The following is a 26,289-nucleotide window of genomic DNA, read 5'->3' as shown; positions in this document are numbered from 1 at the left end:
ACGATCGTAGGTGTTCTAAATTTCTGAATCACCCCCCTTGTGTCCTCCAGCTGCTGTAGAACAACACATTCCAGCATGCCCTGGCACAGTTTTGCTAATAAGGCATGGTACAGCTGTGACAAGGCATGCTAGGATGGGTATCCAGTCTTTAGGGCGACAATGTCTAGGTCGACCACAGAAGGTCGACAGTGACTAGGCCAACACTGACTGAAGGACTACACGTGACTAGGTCAACAGGTATGGAAGTTCGACATGGTCATTATGTCAACATGGACAAGGTCTAAACTCAAAAAGGTTTTTTGGGGGTTTTGGGGAATTTCGGGACCTTTTCATATCCCCTCTAGCCAAGTGGGCATAGAGTCGGTTCTAAACCTTGTGGTGAGCGTAGCGAGCCTCCATGCCCAAAGTGTGGCGAACAAAGGCGTTTCAACTGTCGGTGGTCCCAGATGAAAATTTGGGTCAAACCCCCACCCCACTCCAAAAAAAAAACCTGTGTCAACCTTTTGAGTGTCGACCTAATGCCAATGTTGACCTTTCATACCTGTCGAACTAGCCATGTGTCATCCTTCAGTAAGTGTCAACCTACACATTGTCGACCTAAACACCAGATACCCATCCTAGCATGCCTTGTCTCTGTTTTACCATACTTTATTAGCAAAACCGTGCCATGGCGTAATCAAACCAGCAATAATATCCATTTCTTATTTTTGGTATTGAATTAGTTCAGTTGTTTACAGTTGGTTCAGAGCTTCCTTTAAATTGCCCTGGTCTCAAATTGTGTAAAGACAGAGGGGCCCATTTATAAAAATAATTAATTGCGGCTTTGTCCCCAAAAACACCCATTTTTCGGGGGTTAGCTCACCAGAATGTATTATAGGGGGATTGCGTAGGTGTCCATTGGAGATGCAATGCTGCCTTAAATTTTAATACCGGGAATGTGCAGCGTTAACAGAGGCCGGAGAGCCCATGTCACTGTGTATGCAGCGGTAATACATTCATCCCAATAGATCAGAGCTGTAACTAGACTTTTTGGTGCCCTGTGCCAAAGAGAGAATTGGCGCAGCCTCCCATTTTTTTCAATAGGGGCATAGGGTTCACTCTAGAATCCGGGCCGGGCCGGGCAGGGCGCCAGTTCTAGAGGGGCACTAGCGCATGGCCATGCAAAATAGGGGGCGTGGTCATTGCGGGTAATAAAAGGGGGCGTGGGCGGCCGGCGGAGTCACTGTTGGGGGCGTGCCCAGCACCTACGGAGGTGCTGGGCTTCCCCCAAGCGCTCTCTCAGCGTGAATGGATGTCGCGCGTATGCGCGTTCCATCTTTACACGCTGTGAGGGCAGGAAGCAGGCGGTAGTTTTAGCAAGGTGCCGCAGAAAGGCCAGGGCGGGTTTTACCCTTAAAAAATTGGGTAGGGTGCGGCGCCCTGCTAAAACTGCCTAGCGTGAACACTAGGGGCATAAGGTACATGCGGGGAAGGAGCATGATAAGATTGATCCCAGAGAAAGCCAACTCTATGATGCCCTTTCCTATATATATATATATATATATATATATATATATATATATATATATACACACACACACACACACACACACACACACACACACACACACACACACACACACACACACATATATATATATATACACACACACACACACACACACACACACATATATATATACACACACACACACACACACACACACACACACATATATATCTCCAGTGTTTTCCCCGGCACTCCTCTAAATTTACTTGCTGTGGGGCGTTTCCTTGTGGACATGGCAGTCCACCGACGTATAGCAAACAGTAACAGGTGGCACTCACAGACTTGTAGAATGATGAATAAACTTCACCCCGTGAAGTGTTTATTGAAACAAACAGGTAACGTTTCGGGGACGCATCCCCTTCCTCAGACTGACTGTTACTGTTTGCTATATATATATATATATATATATAGACAATGTGATATGGGCGGCACTCCATACAGACTTCACAGCGTGAATAAACGGTACTTTATTAGGCCAACATGTTTCGGGGACCAAACCCCGTCCTCAGGGCCAGACAAGGCACAATACACTAACACATATACTTATATAAGCTATACAAGACAAACATTAATGCAGATCATATTTACCTGCTCCACGGTGCTGCCGCCCGCCAGTCCATCCGGCCACGCTTGCACGTCGCCTAGCGATGACGTCACGGAGCGCCGCGTTGCAGGAGAGTAACCCAGGCAACCATACGAAGCCTCCGCTCGGGTCACCTGAGAAAGTGCAGCAAAGACACAATAAGACTATCAAAAACATAAAACAAATACAGGTGCTCTGACATTAAAAACAATAACCAAGGAATGCATACCTTTATTAGGAATCTATGGCAACCATAGCTGAAGCCCATATGCAGGCTTGAAGTACCAGAGTTTTCACCTTGCCCCTTTACGTAGAGGCCTTCCGTACTCACAGTTTTTGCGAGTGCGGAGGATTACATCTGACCCAGAGGAGACACACAGGGCATTAGATACCATGAAGAACAAATTTGGGGAAAGAGGTTACCCGTTAGGGGATCTTGAGGCGTCTAAAAGACGTGTCTTGGATATGACTCGCCAACAGGTTTTGGAATCCAACTATGTTCACCAAGAACATAAGAGGGAAGTATTCCCTTGGGTCAATAAATACACCACCAAGAGTAAACAAATAGTTAGAAAAGCCATAGATGTGGCCCATAATACAAACGGATGGAGCTATGTCTTCCTTAGCCAAGCCACACTAGAGGGAGGAATATTGGAGACCGCATTGTGAAACTAGACATCACTGACATGGCTACTAATAGGGAATCTCATTTCCTACGAGCCAAAAATGGGTGTTATCGCTGTTTGGGATGTGCCACGTGTAATACATTGATAGTAGGCACTTCTTTTAACCATCCCTCTACGGGCCGTAAAATTCCCATTAAACATCGGTTAACTTGTACCACCACTCATGTGGTGTATCTTCTCACGTGCCCATGTGGTCTTGCTTATGTGGGCAAGACCATTAGGCAGTTCCGTGAGAGAATGGCCCTCCATAGGAGTGCAATAAAAAAGGCTTTTGAGAAAAAAAGACAGTGAACAACCTTTTGCCCGGCACTGTATGCTAATGGGCCATGGGGTAGCCAGTATTAGGGCCATCCTCATAGATCATGCTCCTCGTAAACTTAGGGGGGGCAACAGGGATAGGATACAATTACAAAAGGAATCCAGGTGGATTCATAAACTGGGAACTCTGTCACCCGGGGGTCTCAATGAGAACCTAGGATTACAGTGTTTCCTCTGATACCACCATCATATAGTTCAGCTTCTATCTGTTGCTTCCCCTATTATATTATATTATTTTATTTTGTGTACCCTCCTCATTACATTATAGTATTAATGTCTGTAGCCTGCATATGGGCTTAAGCTATGGTTGCCATAGATTCCTAATAACAGTATGCATTCCTTGGTTATTGTTTTTAATGTCAGAGCACCTGTATTTGTTTTATGTTTTTGATAGTCTTATTGTGTCTATGCTGCACTTTCTCAGGTGACCCGAGCGGAGGCTTCGTATGGTTGCCTGGGTTACTCTCCTGCAACGCGGCGCTCCGTGATGTCATCGATAGGCGACGTGCAAGCGTGGCCGGATGGACTGGCGGGCGGCAGCGCCGTGGAGCAGGTGAGTATGATCTGCATTAATGTTTGTCTTGTATAGCTTATATAAGTATATGTGTTAGTGTATTGTGCCTTGTCTGGCCCTGAGGACGGGGTTTGGTCCCCGAAACATGTTGGCCTAATAAAGTACCATTTATTCACGCTGTGAAGTCTGTATGGAGTGCCGCCCATATCACCTTGTCTGTTTATCCGGGACCTTGAGTTCCTGACCGGGAGGGCACCACAGCAGTTGTATATATTTGGAGTGGAGTGCCGGGCTGTTCCTGTTTGTTCTATATATATATATATATATATATATATATATATACACGCACACATACATACATATATATACATTTATACACCACTGCAAGAAAATGGATTTGGATACAACTTCTCTTTATACCACATTCATGCACTGGTACTATGGGGGGGGGGGGGGGGGGGGGGACAGCATTGCAATTGAGCAGATCTATGTAGTGTGCAGCCACACATCCAATCTCTTGCAGCCACACACTACATAGATCTGCTCAGCCGTAATGCCGATCATTTTTTCACAAAATACAAGCTTCAAATAGTTGGAATTTTCTATCTTTCTATGCAAGGGCAGATAGCTCAATGAATAGATTGTCTGACTGCAATGTCACAGGCAATGTGTCAGCATCTTGAAATGACTGAATAACAACAAAAAAATCTCAAGTTGAGTTCATGAATGTTGTATAGGTATTAGCGAGAGAAGGGGTCAGGGTAGCAGACAGGTAGCGGTCAGGAGATGTTGGGCTTCAAAATGGAGGGAAGCTGCAAGTGAAAGTAATTAAAACAGATAATTGACAAGTGCTGCCAACAGTGCCCCCTATCCTGCAGCGCTATGTGCGGTGCCCCCTCCGCACACCTAGTTAAGGGCCCTGCAATAGATATCTTATTGAAATGCAATTCTTTGTGAGATATGTCACCCCAAACGCATTTAATATGTATAGATTATTACATGGGACCCACAGAGAGATTTACACATCAGCGTCTTATAAGGGGCAGAACAGAGAGGGACAATGGTTGGCCATGTATGTGTTATATTGTCAGTGCAGCGTTGGTGAAAACTTACCTTTATCTTCAATGTATGGAGCTTTTAACCAGAGTCCAAGGGAATAACCAGAAACCAAGGTAATAACCAGAAACCAAGGGTATAACTAGAGTACATGAGACTAACCAGAGTCCGAGGTAATAACCAGAGTTCAAGGGAATAACCAGAGTTCAAGGGAATAACCAGAAACCAAGGGAATAACTAGAGTACATGAGACTAACCAGAGTCCAAGAGAATAACCAGAGTCCAAGGTAATAACCAGAGTCCAAGGGAATAACCAGAATCCAAGGTAATAACCAGAGTCCAAGGTAATAACCAGAGTCCAAGGGAATAACCAGAGTCCAAGGGAATAACCAGAGTCCAAGGGAATAACCGGAGTATAAGGGAATAACCAGAGTCCAAGGGAATAACCAGAGACCAAGGGAATAACCAGAGTCCAAGGGAATAACCAGAGTATAAGGGAATAACCAGAGTCCAAGGGAATAACCAGAGTCCAAGGGAATAACCAGAGTCCAAGAGAATAACCAGAGTCCAAGGGAATAACCAGAGTCCAAGGGAATAACCAGAGTCCAAAGGGAATAACCAGAGTATAAGGGAATAACCAGAGTCCAAGGGAATAACCAGAGTCCAAGGGAATAACCAGAGTCCAAGGGAATAACCAGAGTCCAAGGTAATAACCAGAGTCCAAGGGAATAACCAGAGTCCAAGGGAATAACCAGAGTCCAAAGGAATAACCAGAGTCCAAAGGAATAATCAGAGTTCAAGGGAATAACCAGAAACCAAGGGAATAACTAGAGTACATGAGACTAACCAGAGTCCAAGAGAATAACCAGAGTCCAAGGGAATAACCAGAGTCCAAGGGACTAACCAGAGTCCAAGGGACTAACCAGAGTCCAAGGTAATAACCAGAGTCCAAAGGAATAACCAGAGTCTGAGTGAATAACCAGAGTACAAGGGAATAACCAGAATCTAAGGGAATAACTAGAGTACATGGGACTAACCAGAGTCCAAGAGAGTAATCAGAAACCAAGGGAATAACTAGAGTACATGGGAATAACCAGAGTCCAAAGGAATAACCAGAGTCCAAAGGAATAACCAGAGTCCAAAGGAATAACCAGAGTCCAAGGGAATAACCAGAGTCCAAGGGAATAACCAGAGTCCAAAGAAATAACCAGAGTCCAAAGGAATAACCAGAGCCCAAGGGAATAAGCAGAAATCAAGGGAATAACTAGAGTACAAGGGAATAACCAGAGTCCAAGGGAATAACCAGAGTCCAAGGGAATAACCAGAGTCCAAGGGAATAACCAGAGTATAAGGGAATAACCAGAGTCCAAGGGAATAACCAGAGTCCAAGGGAATAACCAGAGTCCAAGGGAATAACCAGAGTATAAGGGAATAACCAGAGTCCAGGGGAATAACCAGAGTCCAAGGGAATAACCAGAGTATAAAGGAATAACCAGAGTCAGAGGGAATAATCAGTCTGAGGGAATAACCAGAGTCTGAGGGAATAACCAGAGTCCGAGGGAATAACCAGAGTCCGAGGGAATAACCAGAAACCAAGGGAATAACCAGAGTCCAAGGAAATCATGTTTTTAAATGATGAGTTCTTCAAACTTTCATTCCTACAGAAAAAAAAAACATTTTTCGTTAGTCAACGTGCAAGATTGTTATATCATGTAGTACATGATAAAATATTTTCAGGTAATCTTTCAAGAATGATGTAAAAAAGGAGAGATCTCACATCCACATTTTTTACACATCTAAGGGGGTAATTCTGAGTTGATCACAGCAGCAAGTTTGTTAGCAATTGGGCAAAAGCATGTGCACTGCAAGGGGGGGGGGGGGGGGGCAGATATAACATGTGCAGAGAGAGTTAGATTTGGGTGGGTTATATAGTTTCTGTGCAGGGTAAATACTGGCTGCTTTATTTTTACACTGCAATTTAGATTTCAGTTTGAACACGCCACACCCAAATCTAACTCTCTCTGCACATGTTATATCTGCCCCTCCTGCAGTGCACATGGTTTTGCCCAACTGCTAACAAATTTGATGCTGCGGTCAACTCAGAATTAGGCCCCAATTACGGTGGACTTTTTGGTGTGGACCAAGCACACTGGTGTGAATCCTGGGGTGGCGACCATGAAACTTGCCACCGGGATTTAGGTACCGGTATGGATTTCAGCGTCCGTATCAAGACCACCGGGATCCCAGCAGCATACAAATTGTTTCAATGCCCCTTTAGCAGATCCTCACATCTACATCTGTACTACATACAGCTCTCTTATTTTTAAATATTACCAAATTGATTTTCCTATTTAATACACTAAAATCAGATTAACTGCACAGTAACCTGTAATAGAAAAGCCGGATTAGATAAATTACTTTTTAGTATTAAGTTAAATAAAAGAATACAAACTTGTATTATGCTTTGGAAATCCTGGTCCGTTACCCAATCAACACTCTCTTGTGGAGTTGGTGCACTAGGTGGCGCTGTTCCTGTGCCTGGAGTAGGTGCTGACGTAGATGGAGGTGGGTGCTGATACATATGACAGGGGTCGGGAAAACTCTGGTAGTGTTGGGAAGGGGGGCCACACCAAGGTCCAGACGGTGCATAGAGATATGGTGCCTGTGCTGGGGATGGTTGCTGGATCTCAGAACTAATTCGTCTTCCCTCTGGTAGATCCAACCTTTCATTAATACGCTGTAACGATGTTGCAATGAGGTGTAGATTGGCTGCAGCTTGACTTTGGCTGTCACACATAATCCGCATCCTCTCTACCTCAGAAGTTGAATTGATCACAAGCCTGTCCACCAAAGTGGTCATCATGCGTAAAGTTTCCATGATGCTCCCTTGATCCTGCTGCCTATTTCTCTTATCTTGCTCAAGACTGCTCAACAGTTTTTCCTGGATTCTCTTCATCCTGTTAAGTTGATTGTCCACCACATCGTGGAACCCAGTCTGCCATTCCTCCATTTGTGAAGCCGAATCCCTGATTTGCCTCATTCTTCTCGGAGATTTGTCTTGTGGAGTATCCGCCACCACCTGAACCTGAGAAGCTTTAAAAAAAATTGATAATTAAAAAAAAAATCGCTATCTACAAATAATTTTTTTTTAAATCCATACAATTTTATGACGTAATACTTACCAATGGCGGAAGGTCTTGTTGTTATACCTGGCTCTTCGTCCTCATCGTTGTTCTGCTGTAACAAATCGGGATGGAAATAAGGTCCAATACATGATGCCCCTCCAGGTTGATCCAGGGCCTCAAACATTCCAGCGCTAACATCATTGGTTGTACTTCCTCCGACAGGTTGGTCTATTTCCTCTATTGTGAAAGAACAAAAAAAATTAGGAATATATATAACCTAGAAAGAACTTTTTTAGCTCACATGAGATTTGTGGACCTACCAGCACGAGGCCTTTTGGAACCCGAGATGCCCAAATGCTTGGCAGGTTTCGGTGGTCCGGTTGTTGGCCTTTCTTGACGTACAACTGGCCGTGTGGGTGCATCCTCCTCTGTATTTTGTCTTCTGCTGTGAGAGTCCACTCTGCCGGGGATGCCCCCCACCATGATGGGATTTAATCGGGCACGTATAATCTCCTCCCAATGAAACCATCTGCTAACCACTTTAGGACCTCCTCCTGTTGCTTGTTCATGGCATTGCAACAATGCCATTTTTTTCTTGGTTTGCCTAAGGCAGTCACTATATATTTTCTTGCAGTGTTTCGGATCACGGCGGATGGCAGATACTGCAGTAACTCTGTTGGAAATTTCCTGCCAAAACCTGAGTTTATCCCTTGAAGCAGTGGTTTGAGCAAGTCTACCATAAAGTCGATCATAAAATTTTTCTACACCTTCAACTAAGGCAAGATTTTCATGATCAGAGAACCTTGGTCCTTGGCTAGTTTTCTTTCCATCCTCATCTTGGTCATCTGAGGCATTCTCATCAATCTCTGAATGCTCCTCTTGTTGTATTGATTGCTGTAAAAAAGGAGATTTATGGTAAGAACTTACCTTTGTTAAATCTCTTTCTGCGAGGTACACTGGATTCCACAGGGAATAACATCGGGGTGTAGAATTGGATCTTGATCCGAGGCACCAACAGGCTAAAGCTTTGACTGTTCCCAGGAGGCCTTGCACCGCCTCCTCTATAACCCCGCCTCCATGCACAGGAGCTCAGTTTTGTTAACCAGTCCAATGCAGTTGCAGGTAAGAGAGATGATAACAGTTAGTAGCCACACAGCACCACATTCTCACGACAGGAGAAGGTATCAGCAGCTAATGCCATACAAACCCAAAGAAGCTAAGTGTGTCAGGGTGGGTGCCCTGTGGAATCCAGTGTACCTCGCAGAAAGAGATTTAACAAAGGTAAGTTCTTACCATAAATCTCCTTTTCTGCAGCGGGGTACACTGTATTCCACAGGGAATGACATTGGGAATGTCTTAAAGCAGTTCCTCAATGGAGGGGACACACTTTAGCGGGCACAAGAACCCGGAATCCAAAGGAAGCATCCTGGGAGGCGGAAGTATCGAAGGCATAGAACCTGATGAACGTGTTCACTGAGGACCACGTAGCCGCCTTGCACAATTATTCGAGGGTCGCGCCACGTCGGGCCACCCAAGTAGGACTCAGAGACTGAGTAGAATGGGCCTTGATAGAAGCAGGAGCTGGACAACCAGCCTGTACATAACTTTGTGCAATCACTATTCTAATCCATTTGGCCAAAGTTTGCATATTCGCAGGCCAGCCACGCTTGTGAAAGCCAAAAAGGACAAAGAGAGAATCAGATCTCCTAAGAGAAGCAGTTCTCTTCACAGAGATACGGAGAGCCCGTACCACATCCAAAGACCGCTCATTGGAGGACAAATCAGAAAAGATAAATGCCGGAACCACAATCTCTTGATTAAGGTGGAAAGATGACACCAACTTAGGTAAATAACCAGGGTGAGTTTGAAGAACTGCACGGTCGCGGTGAAAAATCAGAAAGGGTGACCGACATGACAAGGCACCCAAGTCTGATACCCATCTAGGAGAGGCAATAGCCAGCAAAAACAAGACCTTAAGTGTAAGCCATTTAAGGTCCACAGACTCAAGAGGTTCAAATGGAGCCTTTTGCAGGGCGCCCAGAACAACAGACAAATCCCAAGGAGCCACCATAGAACACCCTGAGTGAAGGTATGAACTTCAGGCAGAGATGCAATTTTTCACTGAAGCCATATTGAAAGGATGAAATATGAACCTTGAGGGAGGCCAGACGAAGGCCTAAGTCCAGGCCCTATTGCAGAAACGCCAAAAGCTTGGCAGTACTGAACTTGCATGCAACATAATTCTTAGCCGCACACCAGGTGAAGTAAGAATTCCAGACTCTATAATAAATCCGAGACGAAGCCGGTTTATAGACTTTCAACATCGTTTGAATGACCGCCTTAGAAAAACCTTTGGCCCTTAGGACGGAAGCTTCAAGAGCCCCGCCATCAAAGCCAGTCAGGCCAAATCCTGGTAGACAAAGGGGCCCTGAACAAGGAGGTCTGAGCATTGTGGAAGTAGAAGGGGACGCTCTATCAAGAGACCCTGTAGGTCTGAGAACCAATGCCGCCTGGGCCACGCTGGAGCGAGTAGAAGTAGGATCCTCCTTCTTGCTTGAACTTCCTGATAACCCTAGGCAGGAATGACACCGGAGGGAACACGTACAGCAGCCGAAACTTCCATGGAATTGCCAGTGCATCCAAAAATGCTGCTTGAGGATCCCTTGTTCTTGCTCCAAAGACCGGAACCTTGTGATTGTGTCGAGACGCCATCAGTCTCTACACAACATCTGGTAGGCCCCACTTGTCCACTAGGAGTTGAAATACCTCTGGATGAAGGCTCCACTCTCCGGCGTGTACATCCTGATGACTGAGGAAGTCCGCTTCCCAGTTGAGGACCCCCGGAATGAACACTGCCGATATGGCAGGCAGATGGCATTCCACCCATCAAAAAAATATTTGACAATTCCATCATTGCCATGCGGCTTTGCATGCCACCTTGATGATTTATGTACGCTACCGTGGTGGCGTTGTCCAACTGTACTTGAACAGGCCTGTTCTGTACCAGAGGCAGAGCAAGTTTCAGGGCACTGAACACTGCCCGCAACTCCAGAATATTTATCGGGAGGAGAGATTCCTCCCTGGTCCACCGACTCTGAAGAGAGTGTTGCTCCAACACTGCGCACCAACCCCGCAGTCTGGCATACGTCGTTAGAAGGACCCAGTTGGACATCCAGAAGGGACGACCCCTGCTCAATGGTTGGTCCTGTAGCCACCAGGTCAGTAACAGACGAACCTCCGGAGTCAAGAATATCATGTGAGATCTGATCCGGTGAGGCCGTCCCACTTGGCAAGGATTAGCTTCTGCAGAGGGCGAGAGTGAACCTGAACATACTCCACCATGTCAAAAGCCGACACCATGAGGCCTAGTACTTGCATTGCAGAGTGTATTGACACTCGTGGATGAGAAAGGAAGCCTCTTATACTGTCCTGAAGCTTCAGGACCTTCTCTGGAGAAAACAACAACCGCTGGTTGAGCGTGTCCAACAATGTCCCAATGTGCACCATGCTCTGAGCAGGGACCAGGGAGGATTTCTTGCAGTTGATAAGCCTTCCCGTGGGCTTGCAGGAATTGGACAGTAAGATACAGATGACGGAGGAGAACCTCTGGGGAGTTTGCCAGGATCAAAAAATCGTCCAGATACGGTAGGATCCTGATACCCTGACGGCAGAGTAGGGCCGTTATAACCGCCATGACCGTGGTGAAGATTTGCGGAGCCGTGGTCAGGCAAAAAGGCAAGGCCTGGAATTGATAATGTAGGTTGCCAATAGCAAACCGCAGGTATTGCTGATGCGAAATGGCAATAGGTATATGTAGGCAAGCATACTGTATGTCCAGGGATACCATATAGTCCATGGGTTCCAAGGCCAGAACGATAGAACGAAGAGTTTCCACACGGAACTTGGAAACCTTCACTAATTTGTTCAAAGACTTGAGGTTGAGAATGGGCCGGGAGGATTGATTCAGTTTGGGAACTAGGAACAACGTTGAATAGTACCCCCTGTCTCTCTGAGCCAGAGGCACCGGCACTATCACTTCTGTGTCCAGAAGGATTGTCCCACCAAGTGAAGAGTTTTTGCTTTTACTGGATCCGAAGGGATGTTTGTCAAGCAAAACTGGCGAAGGGGACGGTTCCTGAAAGAGACTGCATATCCGTGAGTGACGACTTCCCTTACCCAGGAGTCTGAAGTGGTCTTTAACCACACCTGGGCGGACTGTAGAAGTCGGGCTCCCACCCTGGGATACCCCAAGGCAATGCCTGCCCCATCATGTAGCAGGCTTTTCTGGTTTGGAAGCAGGCTGACGGGCCACCCAAGAACTCATTGGTTTGGGCTTAGAGGTTTTGGAAGTGCGCGCCTGTTTTGGGTAAGCCTGACCCTTTGCTTTACCTGGAGGTCGAAAGGAACGAAAAGCGGTAATTTTAGCTTTTGGAGCGGAAGGATTAGTACTCGGCAGACAAGCAGTCTTAGCAGATGCTAAGTCAGCAACAATCTTGTTCAAATCCACAGACCAGGATGTCAACCACAAAATCCAGCGACCCAGAATGGACGTAGTAGACGCCTTGGCCGCCAGGACACCGGCATCAGAGGCCGCCTCTTGAATGTAATGAGAGGCTGTGATGATATATGAGAGACACTGTCTGACATTATAAGAAAAAATAAGAATTTACTTACCGATAATTCTATTTCTCGTAGTCTGTAGTGGATGCTGGGAACTCCGTAAGGACCATGGGGAATAGCGGCTCCGCAGGAGACTGGGCACAAAAGTAAAGCTTTAGGACTACCTGGTGTGCACTGGCTCCTCCCCCTATGACCCTCCTCCAAGCCTCAGTTAGGATACTGTGCCTGGACGAGCGTACACAATAAGGAAGGATTTTGAATCCCGGGTAAGACTCATACCAGCCACACCAATCACACCGTACAACCTGTGATCTGAACCCAGTTAACAGCATGATAACAGAGGAGCCTCTGGAAAGATGGCTCACAACAACAATAACCCGATTTAGTTAACAATAACTATGTACAAGTATTGCAGACAATCCGCACTTGGGATGGGCGCCCAGCATCCACTACGGACTACGAGAAATAGAATTATCGGTAAGTAAATTCTTATTTTCTCTGACGTCCTAGTGGATGCTGGGAACTCCGTAAGGACCATGGGGATTATACCAAAGCTCCCAAACGGGCGGGAGAGTGCGGATGACTCTGCAGCACCGAATGAGAGAACTCCAGGTCCTCCTCAGCCAGAGTATCAAATTTGTAGAATTTAGCAAACGTGTTTGCCCCTCACCAAGTAGCTGCTCGGCAAAGTTGTAAAGCCGAGACCCCTCGGGCAGCCGCCCAAAATGAGCCCACCTTCCTTGTGGAATGGGCTTTTACAGATTTTGGCTGTGGCAGGCCTGCCACAGAATGTGCAAGCTGAATTGTACTACAAATCCAACGAGCAATAGTCTGCTTAGAAGCAGGAGCACCCAGCTTGTTGGGTGCATACAGGATAAACAGCGAGTCAGATTTTCTGACTCCAGCCGTCCTGGAAACATATATTTTCAGGGCCTTGACTACGTCCAGCAACTTGGAGTCCTCCAAGTCCCTAGTAGCCGCAGGCACCACAATAGGCTGGTTCAGGTGAAACGCTGACACCACCTTAGGGAGAAACTGAGGACGAGTCCTCAATTCCGCCCTGTCCGAATGGAAAATCAGATAAGGGCTTTTACAGGATAAAGCCGCCAATTCTGACACGCGCCTGGCCGAACCCAGGGCCAACACATGACCACTTTCCACGTGAGATATTTCAAATCCACAGATTTAAGTGGTTCAAACCAATGTGATTTTAAGAACCAAAACTACATTGAGATCCCAAGGTGCCACTGGAGGCACAAAAGGAGGCTGTATATGCAGCACCCCCTTGACAAACGTCTGAACTTCAGGAACTGAAGCCAGTTCCTTCTGGAAGAAAAATCGACAGGGCCGAAATCTGAACCTTAATGGATCCTAATTTTAGGCCCATAGACACTCCTGTTTGCAGGAAATGCAGGAATCGACCCAGTTGAAATTCCTCCGTTGGGGCCTTCCTGGCCACGCACCACGCAACATATTTCCGCCAAATGCGGTGATAATGGTTTGCGGTCACATCCTTCCTGGCTTTGATCAGGGTAGGAATGGCTTCTTCCGGAATGCCTTTTTCCTTCAGGATCCGGCGTTCAACCGCCATGCCGTCAAACACAGGCGCGGTAAGTCTTGGAACAGACAGGGTCCTTGCTGGAGCAGGTCCCTTCTTAGAGGTAGAGGCCACGGGTCCTCTGTGAGCATCTCTTGAAGTTCCGGGTACCAAGTCCTTCTTGGCCAATCCGGAGCCACGAGTATAGTTCTTACTCCTCTCCGTCTTATAATTCTCAGTACCTTGGGTATGAGAGGCAGAGGAGGGAACACATACACTGACTGGTACACCCATGGTGTTACCAGAGCGTCCACAGCTATTGCCTGAGGGTCCCTTGACCTGGCGCAATACCTGTTCAATTTTTTGTTGAGGCGGGACGCCATCATGTCCACCTTTGGTTCTTTCCAACGGTTTACAATCATGTGGAAGACTTCTGGGTGAAGTCCCCACTCTCCCGGGTGGAGGTCGTGCCTGCTGAGGAAGTCTGCTTCCCAGTTGTCCACTCCCGGAATGAACACTGCTGACAGTGCTATCACATGATTTTCCGCCCAGCGAAGAATCCTTGCAGCTTCTGCCATTGCCCTCCTGCTTCTTGTGCCGTCCTGTCTGTTCACGTGGGCGACTGCCGTGATGTTGTCCGACTGGATCAGCACCGGCTGACCTTGAAGCAGAGGTCTTGCTTGGCTTAGGGCATTGTAAATGGCCCTCAGCTCCAGGATATTTATGTGAAGTGATGTCTCCAGGCTTGACCACAAGCCCTGGAAATTTCTTCCCTGTGTGACTGCTCCCCAGCCTCGCAGGCTGGCATCCGTGGTCACCAGGACCCAGTCCTGAATGCCGAATCTGCGGCCCTCTAGAAGATGAGCACTCTGCAACCACCACAGGAGAGAAACCCTTGTCTTTGGTGTCAGGGTTATCCGCTGATGCATCTGAAGATGCGATCCGGACCATTTGTCCAGCAGGTCCCACTGGAAAGTTCTTGCGTGGAATCTGCCGAATGGGATTGCTTCGTAGGAAGCCACCATTTTCCCCAGGACCCTTGTGCATTGATGCACTGACACTTGGCCCGGTTTTAGGAGGTTTCTGACTAGTTCGGATAACTCCCTGGCTTTCTCCTCCGGGAGAAACACCTTTTTCTGGACTGTGTCCAGGATCATCCCTAGGAATAGAAGACGTGTCGTCGGGATCAGCTGCGATTTTGGAATATTGAGAATCCAACCGTGCTGCCGCAACACTACTTGAGATAGTGCTACCCCGACTACCAATTGTTCCCTGGATCTTGCCGTTATCAGGAGATCGTCCAAGTACGGGATAACTAAAACTCCCTTCCTTCGAAGGAGTATCATCATTTCGGCCATTACCTTGGTAAGGACCCGGGGTGCCGTGGACAAACCAAACGGCAGCGTCTGAAACTGATAGTGACAGTTCTGTACCAAAAACCTGAGGTACCCTTGGTGAGAAGGGTAAATTAGGACATGGAGGTAAGCATCCTTGATGTCCAAAGACACCATATAATCCCCTTCTTCCAAGTTCGCAATCACCGCTCTGAGTGACTCCATCTTGAATTTGAACCTGTGTATGTAAGTGTTAAAGGATTTCAGATTTAAAATAGGTCTCACCGAGCCGTCCGGCTTCGGTACCACAAACAGCGTGGAATAATACCCCTTTCCCTGTTGCAGGAGGGGTACCTTGATTATCACCTGCTGGGAATACAGCTTGTGAATGGCTTCCAATACCGCCTCCCTGTCGGAGGGAGACGTCAGTAAAGCAGACTTTAGGAAACGGTGAGGGGGAGTGCCTGAGTCCGCTTGTAAAGCCCCAGCGTCATGCTGAGGACTTGGCAGAAACGGGAGAGGGCTTCTGTTCCTGGGAACTGGCTGATTTGCTGCAGCCTTTTTCCTCTCCCTCTGCCATGGGGAGCCTTTTTGCCCGCTTGCCCTTATGGGGCCGAAAGGACAGCGCCTGATAATACGGCGTCTTCTTATGTTGAGAGGCTACCTGGGGTAAAAATGTGGATTTCCCAGCAGTTGCCGTGGCCACCAGGTCTGATAGACCTACTCCAAATAACTCCTCCCCTTTATAAGGCAATACTTCCATATGCCTTTTGGAATCAGCATCACCTGACCACTGCCTCGTCCATAACCCTCTTCTGGCAGAAATGGACAGCGGACTTACTCTTGATGCCAGTCGGCAAATATCCCTCTGTGCATCACGCATATAAAGAAATGCATCTTTCAAATGCTCTATAGTCAGTAATATACTGTCCCTATCTAGGGTATCAATATTGTCAGTCAGGGAATCCGACCAAGCCACCCCAGCACTGCACATCCAGGCTGAGGCGATTGCTGGTCGCAGTATAACACCCGTGTGAGTGTATATACATTTTAGGATATTCTCCTGCTTTCTGTCAGCAGGTTCCTTAAGGGCGGCCGTATCAGGAGACGGCAGTGCCACCTGGTTTGACAAGCGTGTGAGCGCTTTATCCACCCTAGGGGGTGTTTCCCAACGTGCCCTATCCTCTGGCGGGAAAGGGTATGATGCCAATAACCTTTTAGGAATTATCAGTTTTTTATCGGGGGAAACCCACGCTTCATCACACACTTCATTTAATTCCTCAGAAGCAGGAAAAACTACAGGCAGTTTTTTCTCACCAAACATAATACCCTTTTTGAACAGAAAAAAACTCAACAGTAGCGCTCAGTGTAGTTTCATAAGAAGTAACTAAAAAGATGATACTTATAGTCCATATAAATAATAGAAGTCTCAGGACAATTCCTCCTGTAGTGATCCAGGGACAATCTTCTACTTCATACGACGTGTCAACAGTATATGTGAACAGAAGAAATATATATCATGGTGTAGTACTTCTTAAAAAATGCTAAATATGCACAAAGCCGCCCAGATTGACTCTCAAATAAGATGGATGGCGTACCCCACTCACAATAATGGGAATTTTTCTTCACACATAAGGGTATCTTTAAATCCACCAAATAGTCACAAGTGGGGTATAGGGTGCAATGATGAGTGCATACAGGTGGTTCCTGCACGACTTGGTTATTGAGGTTGGATTTGTGGCTATACCATCTTGCTGGGTGGTGCTGTTTTCGGCCAGCAGCTCCATCAGCATTTTTTCACTGTCCGCCCTGTACCATGTATGTGTAAAGGTCCACTGTCTGTATTTTTATGTTATTAAAGTGATTTTATTAATTCTACTCCTGGTGCCATTTCTGGAGCTTGACACAAAGAAACCATTACGTGAGGATTTGCATTTTATTCTGAGTGAGTAATGGTACGCATTGCACCCTATACCCCACTTGTGACTATTTGGTGGTAGTTACTTCTTATGAAACTACACTGAGCGCTACTGTTGAGTTTTTTTCTGTTCATTGTTGTATATACGAGGGTTAGGTGGCTCTCATTTACTCAATTAGCTGCATAAGTGCGTTTGCGCCTTGGGTGTTGATTAACTTTATTTTCTTGATAATACCCTTTTTAGTGGTACTTGTATTATCAGAAATATGTAAAACATTTTTCATTGCCTCAATCATGTAACGTGTGGCCCTACTGGAAGTCACATTCGTCTCTTCATCGTCGACACTGGAGTCAGTATCCGTGTCAGCGTCTGTGTCTGCCATCTGAGGTAACGGGCGTTTTAGAGCCCCTGATGGCCTTTGTGACGCCTGGACAGGCACAAGCTGAGTAGCCGGCTGTCTCATGTCATCAACTGTCTTTTGTAAGGAGCTGACACTGTCACGTAATTCCTTCCATAAGCCCATCCACTCAGGTGTCGACTCCCTAGGGGGTGACATCTCTATTACAGGCAATTGCTCCACCTCCACATCATTTTCCTCCTCAAACATGTCGACACAATCGTACCGACACACAGCACACACACAGGGAATGCTCTGATAGAGGACAGGACCCCACTAGCCCTTTGAGGAGACAGAGGGAGAGTATGCCAGCACACACCAGAGCGCTATATATATAAACAGGGATAACCTTATAGAAGTGTTTTTCCCCTTATAGCTGCTGTTATGTTAATACTGCGCCTAATTAGTGCCCCCCTCTCTTGTTTTACCCTTTTCTGTAGTGCAGGACTGCAGGGGAGAGTCAGGGAGACGTCCTTCCAGCGGAGCTGTGAGGGAAAATGGCACCCGTGTGCTGAGGAGATAGGCTCCGCCCCCTTATCGGCTGACTTTTCTCACGCTTTTTGCTATATTCTGGCAGGGGTTAAAATACATCCATATAGCCCTGGGGGTTATATGTGATGTATTTTCGCCAGCCAAGGTGTTTTTATTGCTGCTCAGGGCGCCCCCCCCTAGCGCCCTGCACCCTCAGTGACCGGAGTGTGAAGTGTGCTGAGGAGCAATGGCGCACAGCTGCAGTGCTGTGCGCTACCTTGGTGAAGACTGGATGTCTTCTGCCGCCGATTTTTCGGACCTCTTCTTGCTTCTGGCTCTATAAGGGGGCCGGCGGCGCGGCTCTGGGACCGGACTCCGAGGCTGGGTCTGTGTTCGGTCCCTCTGGAGCTAATGGTGTCCAGTAGCCAAGAAGCCCAAGCTGGCTGGTTCGCTTCTTCTCCCCTTAGTCCCTCGATGCAGTGAGCCTGTTGCCAGCAGGTCTCACTGAAAATAAAAAACCTAAAACTAAACTTTTTCTAAGAAACTCAGGAGAGCCTCCTAGAGTGCAACCTTCTCGGCCAGGCACAAAAATCTAACTGAGGCTTGGAGGAGGGTCATAGGGGGAGGAGCCAGTGCACACCAGGTAGTCCTAAAGCTTTACTTTTGTGCCCAGTCTCCTGCGGAGCCGCTATTCCCCATGGTCCTTACGGAGTTCCCAGCATCCACTAGGACGTCAGAGAAATTAGAAGGTAGCTCTGCTTCATCTTCTTGAACCCAGGCTTCAATAGCTTTTGCAACCCAAGAATCCGCTATAGTGGGTCTATGTACAGCACCTGCGAGAGTGTAAATAGACTTCAAGTAACCCTCCACACGCTTATCCGTCGGTTCCTTCAGAGAGGTGACGGTAGTGACAGGCAGAGTAGAGGACACCACAAGACGAGCTACATGTGAGTCCACTGGTGGTGGGGTTTCCCAATTCTTACTTATCTCTGCAGCGAGGGGATAACGAGCTAGTATCTTTATAGAGAGGGCAAATGTCTTTCCTGGAGACTCCCAGGATTCCTGAAGTTTGTCGACTAAAAGATCAGAATGCGGTAAAACTAATTTAGTGACCTTCTGACGTTTTAATTTATCAGGCTTCTTAAGACGTATCCGGAGGTACGGATACATCCTCAATCTGAAGAATGAGCCTGATAGCTTCCAACAGGTCAGGAACATCCACCTGTGAAACAGATTCCTCATCAGAAGCATCTGCATCAGTGTCTGATGGGTCAGTGTATAAGCCATCTTCATCGGATGAAGTGTATGTGACATGCTTGGATTGTGAAGAAGTAATGGCCCGCTTAGATGACCGTTTGGTCTTAGGGGGCAGAGGTTTAGAGTTTTGTTTAACCAAAGACCGATTTAGTTGCTGTAACTGAGTTGACAGAGTATCTGCCTATGGCGGATTAACTGCAGGGACAATATGTGGCTGTAATGGCACAGGAGGTCCCACAGGGGGCGTGAGTCTCATTACTAGCGTAGTCAGCAGATTAGAAAAAGCAGCCCAAAGTGGGTCTTGGTGTGTCACCGGTGCTGCAGGCTGACTGAGGAGTACAGAACCCCGGTACTTGGACCCTCAGCTGGAGAATTTTCCTCAGATAAATCCTCAGCGTCAGCACTGCATGACGCAGGCTCCGCCACGGATTTTCTGCCATTAGTAGCAAACATTATATGTAAACGTAGCCCTAGAGCGTAACAGTACAATATAGCCAGACACAGTACCTGACAGAAACCCCCTGTGGAGTGTGACCACGGATGCAGCAAACAAACAGAAGATTTAAGTGGTACATGGTGAATGAGATACATAGAGAAAAATACCAATGTAGTATATCCTGTGAAACACTTTATATATATATATATATATATATATATATAACCCCAACGTCTTTTTGGGGATGTCTAGCGCAGCCCTCCCTGTTAGCTGCCTGCAGGCACCAACTTACAAACGGAGCTCCTGTGCATGGAGGCGGAGTTATAGAGGAGGCAGTGCAAGGCATCCTGGGAACAGTCAAAGCTTTAGCCTGTTGGTGCCTCGGATCAAGATCCAACTCTACACCCTGATGTTATTCCCTGTGGAATACCAGTGTAACCCACTGCAGAAAGAGAGGATTTATTTTAAAAAATTATATTTTTCCTCTACTTAAACCTTGTGGTAAGTGGGTATGCCTACATGTGTGCGAGTGTACCTATGGGCTGTAGTAAGTGGGCTGTAGGTATGCCTAGCTGTGTGCGAGTGTACCTATGGGCTGTGGTAAATGGACTGTGGGTATGCCTACCTGTGTGCGAGTGTACCTATGGGCTGTGGTAAGTGGGCTGTGGGTATGCCTAGCTGTGTGCGAATTTATCTATGGGCTGTAGTAAGTGGGCTGTAGGTATGCCTAGCTGTGTGCGAGTGTATCTATGGGCTGTAGTAAGTGGGCTGTAGGTATGCCTAGCTGTGTGCGAGTGTACCTATGGGCTGTGGTAAGTGGATTGTGGGTATGCCTACCTGTGTGCGAATGTACCTATGGGCTGTGGTAAGTGGGCTGTGGGTATGCCTAGCTGTGTGCGAATTTACCTATGGGCTGTAGTAAGTGGGCTGTAGGTATGCCTAGCTGTGTGCGAGTGTACCTATGGGCTGTGGTAAGTGGGCTGTGGGTATGACTAGCTGTGTGTCAGTGTACCTGTGGGTATGCCTAGCTGTGTGCGAGTGTACCTACGGGGTGTGGTAAGTAGGCTGTGGGTATGCCTAGCTGTGTGCGAGTGTACCTATGGGCTGTGGTAAGTGGGCTGTGGGTATGGCTAGCTGTGTGTCAGTGTACCTGTGGACTGTGGGTATGCCTAGCTGTGCACAAGTGTACCTATGGGGTGTGATTTAGTGGGCTATATGTATGCATAGCTGTGTGTGAGTGTACCTTTGGGGTGTGGAAAGTGGGCTGTGGGTATGACTAGCTGTGTGTCAGTGTACCTGTGGGCTGTGGGTATGCCTAGCTGTGTGTAAGTGTACCTATGGGGTGTGGTAAGTAGGCTGTGGGTATGCCTAGCTGTGTGCGAGTGTACCTATGGGCTGTGGCAAGTGGGCTGTGGGAAAGCCTAGCTGTGTGTGAGTTTACCTATGGGCTGTGGTAAGTGAGCTGTGGGTATGCCTAACTGTGTGCGTGTGTACCTATGGGCTGTGGTAAGTGGGCCTTGGGTATGCATAGCTGTGTGTGAGTTTACCTATGGGCTGTGGGTATGCCTAGCTGTGTGCGAGTGTACCTACGGGGTGTGGTAAGTAGGCTGTGGGTATGCCTAGCTGTGTGCGAAAGTATGGGCTGTGGAAAGTGGGCTGTGGGTATGACTACCTGTGTGTCAGTGTACCTGTGGGCTGTGGGTATGACTAGCTGTGTGCGAGTGTACCTTTGGGGTGTGGTAAGTGGGCTGTGGGTATGCCTAGCAGTGTGTGAGTGTACCTATGGGCTGCGGTAACTGGGCTGTAGGTATGCCTAGCTGTGTGCAAGTGTAACTATAGGCTGTGGTAAGTGGGTATGCCTAGCTGTGTGCGAGTTTACCTATGGGCTGTGGTAAGTGGACTGTGGGTATGCGTAGCTGTGTGTGAGTGTACCTATGGGCTGTGGTAAGTGAGCTGTGGGTATGCCTAACTGTGTGCGAGTGTACCTATGGGCTGTGGTAAGTGGGCCTTGGGTATGCCTAGCTGTGTGTGAGTGTACCTACGGGGTGTGGTAAATAGGCTGTGGGTATGCCTAGCTGTGTGCGTGTGTACCTGTGGGCTGTGGGTATGACTAGCTGTGTGCGAGTGTACCTATGGGGTGTGATTTAGTGGGCTGTAGGTATGCCTAGCTGTGTGCGAGTGTACCTTTGGGGTGTGGTAAGTGGGCTGTGGGTATGCCAAGCAGTGTGCGAGTGTACCTATGGGGTGTGCACATTGGGCCTAATTCAGACCCGATCAGACACTAGCAATTTTTTGCAGTCGTGTGATCAGATAGTCGCCGCCTATAGGGGAGTGTATTTTAGCTTTGCAAGTGTGCGAACGCGTGTGCGGCCGAGCGGTACAAAAAACTTTGTGCAGTTTCTGAGTTGCCCAGGACTTACTCAGCCGCTGCGATCACTTCAGCCTGTCCAGGCCCGGAATTGACGTCAGACACCCTCCCTGCAAACGCTTAGGTGCGCCTGCGTTTCCCCAACCACTACCAGAAAACGGTCAGTTGCCACCCACAAACGCCTTCTTCCTGTCAATCTCCTTGCGATCGGCTGTGCGAATGGATTCTTCGTAAAAGCCATCGCACAGCAACGATCCGCTTTGTACCCGTGCGACGCGCCTGCACATACGCATGCGCAGTTCTGACCCACAGCGCTGCAAAAAACTGCTCGTGAGCGATGGGGTCTGAATAAGGCCCATTGTCCGCTGTATGCTATTGTGGCTCACCTGTGTTGGAGCAGTGTTTTTATGGAGCTTCTTTGGATGAGCCGATGCTGCTGGTGTCCTCGGCTCACACTGTTTCTCTCCCTCTTGGGTGGGTTGCCACACCCGACCACTACCCAATGATTCCTCGGCGGAATGGGGGGAAGGGGTTGCATGGGGGCGCTGCTTTGTAGACATTTCTGGAAAAAATAGAAAAAATAAAATAAAATAAGCAAGCTCTCTCATTAGCCATAAGCCATAACTAGAGTCCCAACACAAGGCCAGAGACAGCCCTGCCCCCACTCTTACAACAAAGCAATGCAGCCCGGACTAAAACAACCCCAGCACAAAGGCAGATACAGGGGGACAGACGCCCCTGCCACACCCATGCAGTGATAGAGCAGCGATTAGTGCAAGGTGATAACACACCAGCCAATCAGCTCCAATATGTAAATTGACAGTTAGGAGCCGATTGGCTGATGCGTTATCACCTTTCACTTTTCACTGCTTTAACACTTCTCCAGGCTTAATACATCTGTAAATGTAACTGTGTTGGGAGAAGCTTCTCTTTGGTGACTCTACCCAATGGGGGTCATTCTGACCCGCTCGCTCGCTGCGTATTAACGCAGCAGAGTGAGCGGGTCCCTGGTGCGCATGCGCCGTAGTGCGCCGGTGCATGCCAGACGGCCGAAGGCCGTAGCAGGGATGCGATCGCCTCTGCCTGATTGACAAGCAGTGGCGATCGATGGGCGGGAGTGGGCGGAACGGCGGCGTTTGGCTGCCGTTTCGTGGGTTTGGTCCGGCCAACGCAGGCGTGGCCGGACTGAACGGGGAGCTAAAGCTGCGCTGGTCGGGAGATACTCTGTGCGATGCCTTTGCACTTCTGCGGGGGAGGCCGGCTGGTAGACACAAGGGCCCTGAACGAGGAGGTCTGGTCGTTGTGGAAGCAGAAGAGGACGCTCTAGCGAGAGATGCTGTAGGTCTGAGAACCAATGCCGTCTGGGCCACGCTGGAGCTAGTAGAAGTAGGATTCCTCCTTCTTGCTTGAACTTCCTTATTACTCTGGGCAGGAGTGACACCGGTGGGAACACGTACGGAAGCCGAAAGTTCCATGGAATTGCCAGTGTGCGTCCACGAACGCTGCTTGAGGATCCCTTGTTCTTGCCCCGAAGACCGGAACCTTGTGATTGTGACGAGACGCCATCAGGTCTACATCTGGTAGGCCCCACTTGTCCACTAGCAGTTGAAATACTTCTGGATGAAGGCTCCACTCTCTGGCGTGTACGTCCTGACGACTGAGGAAGTCCGCTTCCCAGTTGAGGACCCCCGGAATGAACACTGCCGAAATGGCTGGCAGATGATGTTCCGCCCATTGAAGAATCTTTGATCCTTCCATCATTGCCACTGCGTGTGTCCAACAACGCTCCCAGATGCACCATTGCTCTGAGCAAGGGCCAGGGATGATTTCTTCCAGTTGATGAGCCACCTGTGGGTTTGCAGAAACTGGACCGTCAGATCCAGATGCCGGAGGAGAAGGTCTGGGGAATTGGCCAGGATCAGCAAGTCGTCCAGATACGGCAGGATCCTGATGCCCCGACGGTGGAGTGAAGCTATCGTAACCGCCATGACCTTGGTGAAAATTTGCGGAGCCGTGGTCAGACCAAACGGTATGGCCCAGAATTAGTAATGAAGATTGCCAATAGCAAACCGCAGGTATTGCTGATGTGACATGGCAATAGGGATATGCAGGTAAGCATCCTGTATATCCAGGGATAACATATAGTCCCCTGGTTCCAAAGCTAGGACAATAGAGCGAAGAGTCTCCATAGGAAACTTGGAGACCCTCACAAACTTGTTCAAAGATTTGAGGTTGAGAATGGGCCGAGAGGAACCATTCGGTTTGGGGACTAGGAACAGTGTTGAATAGTACCCCCTGCTCCTCTGAGCCAGAGGCACCGGCGCTACCACTCCCGTGTTCAGGAGGGACTGTATCACTAAACGGAGAGTTGTTGCCTTCACCTAATCCGAAGGGATGTTCGTCAGGCAACAGCGAGGAGGGGGACGTGTCTTGAGGGATATAGCGTATCCGTGAGTGACGACTTCCCATACCAAGGCGTCTGAAGTGGTCTTTAACCATACCTGGGTAAACTATAGAAGTCGGCCTCCCACCCTGAGACCCGCCCCGTCATGCCGCAGGCTTGTCAGATTTGGAAGCACGTTTAGGCTTGGTGGTTTTGGAAGTGCAAGACTGTTTCGTGTACACCTGACCCTTTGCTTTACCTGCAGGGTGAAAGAAACAAAAGGAAGTACTCTTAGCCTTCAGGGCTGAAGGAGTAGTACTAGGTAGACATGCAGTCTTAGCAGAAACTAAGTCAGCGACAATCTTGTTGAGATCCTCACCAAAGAGGACGTCTCCTTTAAATGGGAGCACCTCCAGGGTTTTCTTAGAGTCCAAGTCCACCGACCAGTACCGCAACCAGAGAATATGGCGAGCCAAAATGGATGTTGTAGCAGCCTTGGCCGCTAGAACACCTGCATCTGAAGCTGCTTCTTTAATGTAATGAGATGCCGTGACATTATTAGAGAAAATACGATTTTAAACCTACCGGTAAATCTTTTTCTCCTAGTCCATAGAGGATGCTGGGGACTCCGTAAGGACCATGGGGAATAGACGGGCTCCGCAGAAGACATGGGCACTATAGAGAAACTTTAGAATGGGTGTGCACTGGCTCCTCCCTCTATGCCCCTCCTCCAGACCTCAGTTAGAGAAACTGTGCCCAGAGGAGACGGACAGTACGAGGAAAGGATTTTGTTAATCCAAGAGCAAGATTCACACCAGCTCACACCATCCACACCGTATAACCTGGAATATACGAACCAGTCAACAGTATGAAACAGAACAGCATCAGTCAAAGACTAAACAAAAACTGTAACATAACCCTTATGCAAGCAAATAACTATATACAAGTCTTGCAGAATGTTGTCCGCACTGGGACGGGCGCCCAGCATCCTCTTTGGACTAGGAGAAAAAAGATCTTATTTTCTCTTACATCCTAGAGGATGCTGGGGACTCCGTAAGGACCATGGGGATTATACCAAAGCTCCCAAACGGGCGGGAGAGTGCGGATGACTCTACAGCACCGAATGAGCAAACACAAGGTCCTCCTCAGCTGTATCAAACTTGTAGAATTTAGCAAAAGTGTTTGAACCCGACCAAGTCGCCGCTCGGCAAAGCTTTAATGCCGAGACGCTTTGGGCGGCCGCCCAAGAAGATCCCACCTTCCTAGTGGAATGAGTCTTCACCGAAGTAGGTAACGGCAATCCAGCCTAGAATGAGCCTGCTGAATCGTGTTACAGATCCAGTGAGCAATAGTCTGCTTAGAAGCAGGAGCGCCAACCTTGTTGGCTGCATACAGGACAAACAGAGCTTCTGATTTCCTAATTCGAGTCGTCCTGGCTACGTAAATTTTTAAGGCCCTGACTACATCCAGGGAGCTGGAATCCTCCAAATCTCCCGTAGCCACAGGCACTACAATAGGTTGGTTCATATGAAAAGAGGAAACCACCTTAGGCAAAAATTGAGAACGAGTTCGCAACTCTGCTCTGTCCACATGGAAAATCAGATAGGTGCTTTTGTGAGATAAAGCCACCAACTCAGTCATTCGCCTTGCCGACGCCAAGGCCAACAACATAACCACTTTCCAAGTGAGATATTTTAATTCCACGGTTTGAAGAGGCTCAAACCAATGAGACTTAA

General features: G+C 48.0%; 2 protein-coding genes across 2 annotated transcripts in view; one reads left to right on the top strand and one right to left on the bottom strand.

The window, feature by feature from the left end:
• The window catches only part of LOC135057098 (uncharacterized), a 122,173-nt gene that overhangs the window by 69,967 nt on the left and 25,917 nt on the right, over window positions 1-26,289 (top strand). The window contains exon 8 of the mRNA XM_063962999.1: window positions 3,561-3,689. Coding sequence (XP_063819069.1) covers window positions 3,561-3,689 — 129 coding nt within the window. The remainder of the gene's footprint in view (window positions 1-3,560; window positions 3,690-26,289) is intronic.
• LOC135054583 (uncharacterized) overlaps window positions 1-26,289 on the bottom strand; it is a 34,619-nt gene that overhangs the window by 1,840 nt on the left and 6,490 nt on the right. Inside the window, exons 2-6 of the mRNA XM_063957744.1 lie at window positions 22,557-22,732; window positions 8,152-8,725; window positions 7,889-8,068; window positions 7,159-7,799; window positions 4,764-6,364 (exon numbers count right to left, since the gene is read on the bottom strand). Of these exons, the coding sequence (XP_063813814.1) occupies window positions 6,359-6,364; window positions 7,159-7,799; window positions 7,889-8,068; window positions 8,152-8,725; window positions 22,557-22,730 (1,575 nt within the window). The 5' untranslated portion in view covers window positions 22,731-22,732 and the 3' untranslated portion in view covers window positions 4,764-6,358. The remainder of the gene's footprint in view (window positions 1-4,763; window positions 6,365-7,158; window positions 7,800-7,888; window positions 8,069-8,151; window positions 8,726-22,556; window positions 22,733-26,289) is intronic.

The sequence above is a fragment of the Pseudophryne corroboree genome, chromosome 3 (assembly GCF_028390025.1).
Source record: "Pseudophryne corroboree isolate aPseCor3 chromosome 3, aPseCor3.hap2, whole genome shotgun sequence".
In the NCBI taxonomy this organism is placed as follows: domain Eukaryota; kingdom Metazoa; phylum Chordata; class Amphibia; order Anura; family Myobatrachidae; genus Pseudophryne; species Pseudophryne corroboree.
Note: the sequence above shows the minus strand (reverse complement) of the source record. Positions and strands in the feature narration are given on the sequence as shown.